Raw genomic sequence first — 10,863 nt, 5'->3', positions numbered from 1 at the left:
AGGGGAAGCTGAATGAAAGGTACAGGGGAACTCTATGAACTATTGGGTTGTCGAAAAAGTCATGACATATTTTTTCTGGTTTTCGTTGCAAAAATGTGTCATGACTTTTCCGACAACCCAATATTTAGGTAACTCTTCTATTAATCTGAAATTATCTCAAAAAAAACCCCCCAAAAACCTGAAAAAGAAATTTTATAAGAAACATGAAACTAATTATTAATATCAAGCCTGTGTTAATTAGCTTGATGATTTGATTTATTGGACTTAGTGTAACTGAGATGCCGTAATTAAGAAGAAAATAACCTTACTGTTTGGTTTCTTTGTGGTAGCTGACAATTCCTCCTCTTCATCTGCGACGTGGGAGTAGCTATCTGGTAAACAGGATTCATATTCTTCATGCGTTGTCCGATCAAACATATCTTCCAAGCTATCATTCATTTTTCTTTCTCCATCTGTGTAAAAGAGCATTGGCTCAGAGGAACATGCAAGCTTTTCCCTTTCTATCTAGATGAATGTGATACTTGTAGTAACTGCCACAAAATAATTGTGTACACTTACAAAAGCTTTATATTACAGCTTTAAATGTCCTTTACTAATGTGAAGACAATGCTAATTTTTGTTATTTTCATGAAAAAAACTAAAAATCTTTTTCTATCAGCTTATGTTTATAACTCATACTAAACCAAAAGGTGTCTTTCCCAAAAAACTGAGGAACAGAAAATATATTATAATGTATCATAAAAAAATACTGTTTAAATAAAATGTGTGTAAATAGCTGATACTAACATCTATAGGATTCTGCTTACCTGCTATTCTTCTAACGTGGCAACAAAAGAAGTATTTTCTTGCATTATCACTAACACTTGGTATTTTAGTGTTGATAGATATAATGAACTCAATTCCATACCTGACATGCAAAGTGCCAAATTCACTTTTAGAGAACTAACTACATTTCCCACTATATCATCACATTTTAAAAACACCAGAATTTACTAAAAAACAGAAATAGATGCAGTTGGCTAACAAATCTGACAGAACAGAAGCCTGCTGAGATTACTCTATCAAATAACTACCATCTCCCCTAATCCATGGTGCTCTAGCACCCGCACCCTAGGTCATCTTTCTCCAGCACTATCACCTATCATACCACGCATTTGCTTGTTTCTTCTCAATTACAATGTACATTCCATGAGGTAGGTACTTTTGTTCTTTTTACACACTATCTCCCGTTCCTGGAACACTTCCTAGTATAGAACTGTAGTTCGATCTTTACTGAATGATTAAACATTTACTTTTCATTCTGAGGGTCAAATTTCTAGATAAAATAGAACTTTCATGTGCCATGCAGTGTGCTAGGCATTCTCAAAGCATTCTGTATGTACTGCTAGTGAATCACAGTAAGTCGCTGATTTATTTTTTTGTTGGCCTGACTTTTGATTGTGAAATACTTGAGGACAGAGACTACACCCTTATTGATAGTTCTATCACAGCACCTAGTAAGTCTAATACAGACAGAATAGGGATATAAAAAACATTTTCTGAGTTGAAGTATTAGCAGCAATTGGGGGTTTTTATTGATATGTTTGATTTTTAACCAATTTTAAGTACTGAAAAGGTTTGTTTACCTTGTGGGTAAAATGGGCATACAATTTTTTTCCAAATATGGCCTCAACAATATCTTCTATCTCATGTGCTGTGCTTATAATGTGATGATGGCATTTGTCACTGAGTAGTGAGGGCCATGTTCTTTTGCTTTGAACCTGGCCAAGCTTTTGAGACACTATGCAACTTCTGAGGCCACATAATAAAAACGCCATGCGTTTCTATCTTGCTCTTTTGGGATGCTCACTCTTGGAACCTAGTCTCCATGTGGTGAGGAAGCTCACACCAGCCCATGTGGAAAGAATACATGGAGAAGCCCTGAGACTGAATGAGGAGAGAGATGCCAAGTCACCACCATCTGTCTTGCCCTCTGCTCTTCCAGCTCCAGTTACCAGCTGCCTACAACAGCATGGGAGTTCCTGAGACAAGCCCTTCCTGAATGCCTGAACCATAGAAACTATGAAAGAAAATGACTGTTGTTGTTTTAATTCTCTAAGTTACTGGAGTAATTTATTATGCATCAATAGTACTCACAGTATCTTATTTAGCCAAAATTATCTCCACTCTTTAGTTCAAGGTCTAATCTCACTTCTACATGATACTTGCTTCAAATATATTTGGGAAACTATCATGTTCTTTGAAACAACTAAATAAAATTGAAGCCAAAATAGTCATACTTTAATTTTCCCCTTTTCTAGAAAAATGAGGCAAACATTATCAGGATTTAGTATTGTGAAAAAAAAATATAGCAAAGTACCTTCTTAGGAAGAAAACTATATAAGTGTCATTCATTACAAAAAGATAATAAATCACTGTTAAGGTTTTTCTTTCAATGGGTACTATCCTCTCACAACTATCAAGGCAGCCAGCTACTTGATCATACGCATAGTTATTCCTTGTGAAAGAACAAAGAATTAAGGCAAAGTATTAAAATTTTCTTTCACTTACTGCATTTAGGGAAACAAGAGATAAGGCGTTTCAAAGGGACAAGACTAGCTGTTTTACTATTTGGCCCTGGGCAGGCAGACTACAGAACGTCAGCAGAAGATAGGGAATGCGATACAGTCTGAATGTCCTCAGTTTCTGACAGACGATGGTTGGAGAATGCCTCTGCTTTTTGCACTGCACCCCCACGTGGCGGGTCCTAAACCTTCAATGCATAAGGGTAGACTAGTCCCCGTCTAGCTGATCTCATGTCACATGCGTCTTTAATTGGGAACGTTGCTAAGGTGGTGCCGACCAAAATCCTTCCATGGCTCCCGTCTCTTGGAAAATCCAGGCTTTAAAGGACGAATTAACATTTTCTCACCACAAAGAACTATAGACCCCAATTCGGCCCAATTCCCTTTTCTGTAAAAGCAGAATATGGCAGAGTAACTCGGCATATACACTATCATTCTTAGTTTACTGCTGATTTGCAAATCTGTACTAATACTTCTTAGTAGGACCCCCACCCCGGTGCCTTTCTGCCTTATCAAATTGCTTTGGAAAATCGTATTTCTGAAACAGGACTCTCAAGTCCTGTTCTATACATTTTATTTAAAAAAATACGTAAAACAAGGAATAAGAAAACTTTTTCTTAAAGGGTCAGAGAGTAAGTATTTTTAGGCTTTGGGGCCAACACAGTCTCTGCACCAACTCTTCAGCTCTGCTCTAGCAACTTGCTGTTGTACGGCCCAAGCAGCCATAGGCGATACATAAACAAATGTGTGAGGCTGTGTTCCCATAAAACTTTATTTATAAAACTGACAGCCAGCTATGGTTTGCTGATCCCTGAAAACAATCTGAATTCTTTCTGAAATAAAAAATGTTTTCGCTAAAGATTTTTTTCCTTAAATATTGAAATTGAGTGTTACTAAGAGAAATCTACTATTACCAGATGGGGGAAAAAAAAACACCCAGTTTGTGGTGAAAAGGTCCCTTGGCTTATCAGTGCAATGGTACGACTATAAACTTCCCTCTACATTTTTACTAAAATAATAAAGAAAGAAATAAAATCTTACTTGGACTTTTTTCTCCCTTCTGCTCTTGCTTCTTCATTTTTAAAAGCATAGTTTCACTAACAAACGTACAGTCCATGTCCACTGTCTCTCCTCCTGCTAATCTTGACTGACTGCCATCCTGAATATTTAAAAATTCAAAATTTTAAAATTATCCTTTTATGGCCTTATATTTACTTTTAAAACAAATTTTAGTAAAATATACACAACATAAAATTTTACCATTTTCACCATTTTTTAAGTGTACACTTCAGTAGCATTAAGTTATATTTACTTTTACCCTTTAGTAACGTAGACAGATTTAGGTTTTACTGCCTGCCTGTAAAACAATATGCGAGCATCTTCTCTGAAGCTTAGAAAAAGGGAGGACTACTGCTAAGGAAGGGAGAATTATGGACCACTGAGCCCTTGAGTTTCTCTTTCCTTTGTTTTTTTTTTGGGGGGGGAATTGGGGGATGGGAACAGAGCTGGGGAATTGGGGGAAGGGGAACAGACAAGTGCTGTCCTTTTGTTCTTCAGTCTAGTTGTGGAGGACGTTGCTTCCATGGCCCAAGTTGGCACCATTATTGCGCTCTTTCCGGGCGAGGCAGATCAGTCGCCGGCTTCTGGACGGCTGCTCATGCTGGCTGCTGGCTACACATGGTAGCCTATGGCAACCCACTGCAGCAGGGGCTGCAGCCTACACCGTCGCCGGCAACTCACGGCAGCCCAGCTCCAGGTTGGGCTGTTGTTCAGCATCTTAGCTGCAGAGGGCAGCGTCACTGGCCCTCATATGTGGGATCCGAAGCGGAGCCCTCTGGTGTCCCAAGCCAGCTCTTAACCAACATGCCACTTGGCCAGCCCTCTTTCTTTTGTTTTTTAATCTACCTCACAGTAATGAACATCAATGTACATAAAGAACAACTTCATAAATTAAACCTGATGTCTTTAGATATATATTACTCTAAAAACTCTTATATGCGAAGAATTATATATTACATAATATAATTATATATTATATAATGTATAATTATATAATGTATATATATTATGTAATATATAATTATATAGGAATATGCTAACAAGTGAAAGAGAACTTCTCAAACTATACAGAACCTAAATACAAGCCAATAAAGTTATTTCCAAAACAAATTTTAAGTTTTTAAAAAAATACAGTATTTTACAATCTAGCCAACTGGGAAAATGAAATTTTTTTCTTGATAAATTATTTTAAAAGTTAATCAAGGCATATAATGAATTATTTTGATACATAATTATTTAAAATATAAAATTAGTGTTTTGTATTATTTTAAAACTATAATTTTCAGAAAAGGCTTTTAAAGTCAGAAAGTATTACTCTTTCAAAGATACCATAAAGTTGGAAGAATAAGTATTTTCATTACTTACTTTTCTGAGTAAATAAATTCAGGTTTTAAGAGGTATGTGATTATCTCAGGGTCACAGACTAAGACAGAGGAGAGTGACGAAGAGTTCACTAGCATAACCACATGGGATTTGGTTTTACTTTCTAACTTACCTTTCTATCTGTTACAGTAATATCCATTTTATACTGAGAAAGGTCTGCTCCTGGATCTATACTCCACTGGATATTTTCAAAGGATTCATCTTAGATAAAAAGGAAAAAAATACCTAATTAAAAATAGATTTAAAAAATTCTTATCACTTTAAAACATATGGGGCCCACAGAATGGGAGAAATATTTTTTGCAAATCATGTTTGGTAAAGGATTTGCATCTAGGATATATAAAGAACTTTTACAACTCAATAATAAGACAAATACCCCAATTAAAAAAGAGCAAGCAATATTAGTGGACAGTCCTTCAGAGAAGATATACAAATGGCCAATAAACACTTGAAAATATGCTCAACATCATTAGCCATCAGGGAAAGACCAGGGAAATCAAAACCACAATGAGGTAACACTTCACACCCAATAGGATGGCTCTAATCAAAAAGACAAATAATAACAAGTGTTGGTGAGACTGTAGAGAAATTGAAACCCTCACATTCTACCAGTGGGAATGTGAAATGGTGTAGTTGCTTTAGAGAACAGTTATATAGTTCCTCAAAAGGTTAAACACAGAGTTAGCGCATAGCCCAGCAATTCTACTACTATACACCCCCAGACAAAATTGTAAATCAATGCTCATAGCAGCATTATTCATAGTAAAAAAAAAATGAAATAGTAAACTCACAAAAGGTCATATATTGTATGATTTCATTTACATAAAAATTCCAGAAAAGGAAAATTTATAGAGGCAAGAAAGTAGATTAGTGGTTGCCTAGGACTGGGGAAGAGTGGTGGGGGAATGAAGAATGACTGCTAATGGGTACTGTTCTTTTTGGGATGATGGAAATGTTCTAAACTTAGAACTGTAGTGATGTCTGCACAACTCTGTGAGTATAGCAAACCACTGAATTGCTCATTTTAATAACGTGACTTTTATAATAAAAATTTTTTTAAAGTTAAAATTGTAACATTTAAATTGTTTGGAGGGGTTCTTCAATGTATGTAGATATACATGACAACTATATAAAGTATGAGGTGTGATCACAAAATACTGTGAATGTTTAAATTTAAAAAATTTATTACAGTAAAAGCCACATTGCCATTCATCCCCCTCAAAATACTCTCCCTCACTTCAAACACACTTATCCCATTTTTCTTGCCACTTTCTGAAGCAGTTCTGGAAGTCCTCTTTCATGAGTCTTTAGTCGCGTTGTCATGGCTGTCTCAATGTCTTGAATCATTTTGACTTTGGGGAAAAGCCAAAGGTCACATGGTGCCAGATCCAGTGAATAAGGTGGATGAGGACACACTGTAATGTTTTTATTTGACAGAAATTGCCATACCAGAAGTGATGTGTGACACAGCGTTGTCATGATAGAGGATGAAGTAAAGACACTCATGAAAGAGGACTTCCAGAACTGCCTCAGAAAGTGGCAAGGACGATGTGGTGTGTTCGAAGCGAAGGGGAGTATTTTGAGGGTGATTAATGGTAATGTGTCTTTTACTGTAATAATTTTTTTTTAATTCAAACATTCACTGTATTTTTTTATCACACCATGTATAGTTTCAGAACATAAAGTGGTACAGTATTAACTCTAAGTAGATTATGAAAGTGGGTATATACTGCAATTCTCAGAACACTCATTAAAGAAAAGATTAAAAAAAAAAGAATAAGGGTGAAAAAAATGTTTTTATACAGAGACTGAAAATCTTGTTGGAAGAACAACTAAAGACTATTCTTCAGGAAAAAAGGAAAATAAACCCAGAATGAAGGAATAACTTTCCAATGAAGAATAAAAGAAAAAATATTGCATATGAAGTACAGAAACATTTGGTGACTAAAAAAGAACAAGACTCCTTTTAAACAGCAAAATTACAAAGAGGTTAATATACATATTGCATATTAGAGCAAACAATGTTTTCAAACAAGAAGTTTAAAAACCCATATAAATTTATATATGCATATATTTATAGATATACATATAAATGCAAAAAAAAGGACAGGCAATCTATGGTGTGAGGAACAAGGTTTGGATGATGAAAATTCTAATTTATATATTTTTAACTTCTGCATAAATTTTTTAAAGCTTTTGTAGAGAAAATAATAAGTACATAAAATAGGTAAATCCACAAAATCACCTATAAAAGTAGGTATTAAAGATCTCAATTCATTTTTTTCAAAAAGCACGAGAAGGAAAATCACATGTAAAATGAACCCAACGAGACTAATTTTGTAAACATAGAAACATGCAGGAAGAAAGAAAATATTTCCCCCCCCCAAATTCAATCCATCCAATGGATGTAAATAATATATTTAAGACATTAATATATTATATATATTAAGATAACATGTCAAGAGAATATATGTAAAGAGTGGAAGTACTATTTATAGCATACTCACCTTGGTTGCTTTGTAGAGACTTTGTTTTAGCGATTCTACATGGGTTTAACTGAAGAACTGATGCAAGTTCACATGCTCCATGGACTGACCTGGTTTTTATTCTTACTGGTTCATGTGAACCAGCACCCTAAAACAGAAAGAATTATTAGCATCTAGATGAAATCACAACCATTTAAACCAAAATCCCCTGAACATTTAACACAAACCTTCACGTCATCAAAGAGGTTCTCTGTCTCCAAACTTTCACGTGGACGTAGAGGGACTTTAAAGATAGGATTTTCTTCTTTTATTTGTAATGGTGTTTTATTATCTGGAGAGGATTTACTCAAGGGCTGGGGGATGCACTCCTGTAGACAGGGCTCCTCTGGGGAATCTTTGGTTGGCTCACAGCTCCCACTCAAGGCCTTTCGACTTGAGGAAGAGCCCTTTGGAACAGGCTTCAAAGCCTCATAGAGAGTCACCTGCCTAAATCTGATTTTAGAGGTCTCACTTCCTTGGCTTTTCTCTTGACGCTGAATAGCTGAAAAGCGATCAGACAAGTCCAGAGGTTTATCCATTACATAGTCTCCATTCATAGTAAAATGACTATCCAGGGGAAAAGGAAAAGCGTTTTCTTTATCAAAAGAGGCTTGGGGGCAGCTTACTTCATCTTCACTTTCTTCCTCAATTTTCTTCCTTTTGGATGTTCTGCACCCCAGTGATTTCAAGGACACCACATGTTTATCTTTATCACTAATTGCATCTTTAATATGCCCAATACTATCCTGTTCACTTACAGATTCACTTATATTTTTATTGATAAGCATCTGCTTATTAGAAGATGACTGGCTAATGATCTTGTTCACTTCAGACCCAAGGTTATGATGTGTAAAAAGGGCACTATCTTCAGATTTTGATCTAGTTTTCTCTGATCTAGAATTAGAAGTGCTGCTGAAAGGTGCTGTTTTCAGATGTGTTTTTTTCCCAGTCTCTAAGAGAGAAGGCGACAAAGTTGTATTCAAACCAAAACTACTTTTCACATTAGAGGTAGCTCCAAATACAGGAGATGACACCCGAGTAGTCAGTTCTTCTTGAGGAGGAGTCTTTGAATTAGGATCTGAAAATCTAAAAAAACAACGAGTTGTAAAACTTTTTTCTAACTAATGAAATAGGGTAAAAATTCAAAGACAAGCATAATGAAGAAATGTTTGCTACTACAGAATTATTACTAGTAAGGTCTTATCCACACATTAGAGGCAGATAATTAATAGCAATTAAAACAGGATACAGTTGCTGGCTTCTCTTCATTTGGCTGACAAAAAGAGAAAAATGATTCCGCAAATCTCAATACCATGATATTCCTACCTATAAATATTTTTCCTAAATAGTTTAAATAACTACACTATATAAGAAAATCATATCTTAATAAATTCCACTGGGGAGGTTGTTATGAAATCTTGTCATGAGGAACTCCAAGAAACATAATTCTTATACTACACAACTAAACATAAATTAAGAGCCAGCGCGCCTCTAGCAGAGGCGATAGCTGTGGTAGTAGAAGAGTATTAGGTTTGAGTTTGAAGACATGGGATGGGTAAGAGCTCTGTCTCTAGTATTTAATAGCTATGTGGCCTTAAGCAAGACATTTAACCTCTCTGGAGCTGCATTTTTTTTTTATTGTAAAACATGAGTAATAAAACCTACTTTAATGAGTTACTATGATAAATTAAAAGTAATATATTTAGATTTTCAATCTAAAATTGAAAAGCTCTTTTAAAAGAAAAATGCTGCATAAATATAGGTATTACTAGTTAATGAATGTCCTGAAATTAGTAAAAAAGAGATGCAACACAATAGCTTATCCAAGGTTACAGATGCATTTTATAAAACATCCAGTTTTTGGAAACACAAACCAAGAAGGGATGACTGGTTCTTTAAAGTAGCAGAGTAACAAGTGGGAAAATTCTTAGGTACTGCTTGATAGAACTACAGTAAGAATCTAAAAATATCCATTGCTCTACAGTAATGCAAAAAGCCCTCAATTCGTCATAAACTGGAGAAGGTATTTTTTAAAATAAAAATTAATACAACCAGAATAACAAACTATATGCTGAGCGAGAGAAAAGGGTTAATTATATGGAACCCATTGTAATGGGATTTCACCAACAGCTGATAAATTTTTATGTAAGTGCCACAAATTACCTTAAACTATCTTCATTATTTCTTATAGATTCCTCAAAAGGTTGTTTCTTGTGATCTCCTTCCAGACAGGGGTAGAGCTCATCACCAAGAGGGCTCATGGGACCTTGAGATTCCTTCAATAGTAAAATATAAAGTATATAAATACAATGGAAGGTTTTTCTTCCTTAAAAAGAAATGATATACTGATACATGCTACGATATGAATAAATCTAAAAAAGAGGAAAAATGAAAGAAATAAGACTGAAATGCCACACAGTGTATGATTCAATTTATATGAATAATCCAGAATAGGTAAATCCGAAAGGACGGAAAGCAGACTGGTGGTTTCCAGGGAAATAAGGGAATAAGGACTGAATGTTTAACAGGTATGGGGCTTTCTTTCAGGATGATGAAAGTGCTTTGCTACTAGATAAAAGTGGTAGTTGCAAAATATTGTGAATATGTTAAATGTCATCAAATTGTACACTTTAAAATGGTTAATTTTATGTTATATGCATTTCACCACAATAAAAAATATGAAACATATTTTAAATTTAAAGAGAGAAAAGCATTAATATTTTACTATTTTAGGTAAATACATTCTATTACTGGTATATAAAACACCAATTCAAAAAACAACAACAAATGAAACCAACATTATTAAGATGAGGTGAAGGGGCAGAGATGATTATTTATACTGACAGGAAATGAACTGAAAAGGATCATTTAGAGAGTAGTGGTTTTCAAAGTTTAACACAAGTTCAGTCAACTGGGGATCCTGTTAAAATGCAAGTTCTCTTTCAGTAGGTCTGGGGTGTTATCTGAGATTTTATATCTCTAACAAACTTCAAGATGATGCAAATGCTGTTGGCCTGTGGATCACATCTGAGCAGCAAGTTCTTAGAGATCAGCAGCAACCTTAATATATTTGGAGTCTAAACTACTGACTTGCCAGGCTTACGGGTAAAAGGGAATTAGAAACCATTAAAACACATTTAAAGTTCAAATGCTAAAACAACCCACTATTACTTGAATATGGATTTAAAACTAGAAAGAACAACAAAAAAATCCAAATGTAATGAAAAATATAATTCAATTTTTACAAATTCAATAGCAAAGCAATTTTATAAGAGCACATATATTATACATTAATTAAAGCAAAGGAATACTTTTCTAAAGTTGTATCAAAG

General features: G+C 34.8%; 1 protein-coding gene across 1 annotated transcript in view; it reads right to left on the bottom strand.

The window, feature by feature from the left end:
- The window catches only part of RBBP8 (RB binding protein 8, endonuclease), an 83,434-nt gene that overhangs the window by 21,424 nt on the left and 51,147 nt on the right, over window positions 1-10,863 (bottom strand). Inside the window, exons 10-15 of the mRNA XM_019653893.1 lie at window positions 9,695-9,807; window positions 7,720-8,617; window positions 7,514-7,640; window positions 5,119-5,207; window positions 3,606-3,723; window positions 309-452 (exon numbers count right to left, since the gene is read on the bottom strand). Of these exons, the coding sequence (XP_019509438.1) occupies window positions 309-452; window positions 3,606-3,723; window positions 5,119-5,207; window positions 7,514-7,640; window positions 7,720-8,617; window positions 9,695-9,807 (1,489 nt within the window). The remainder of the gene's footprint in view (window positions 1-308; window positions 453-3,605; window positions 3,724-5,118; window positions 5,208-7,513; window positions 7,641-7,719; window positions 8,618-9,694; window positions 9,808-10,863) is intronic.

This window comes from Hipposideros armiger, unplaced genomic scaffold (genome assembly GCF_001890085.2).
Source record: "Hipposideros armiger isolate ML-2016 unplaced genomic scaffold, ASM189008v1 scaffold_209, whole genome shotgun sequence".
In the NCBI taxonomy this organism is placed as follows: Eukaryota; Metazoa; Chordata; class Mammalia; order Chiroptera; family Hipposideridae; genus Hipposideros; species Hipposideros armiger.
The sequence above is the reverse complement of the archived record's forward strand: the minus strand, read 5'-3'. Positions and strand labels throughout refer to the sequence as shown.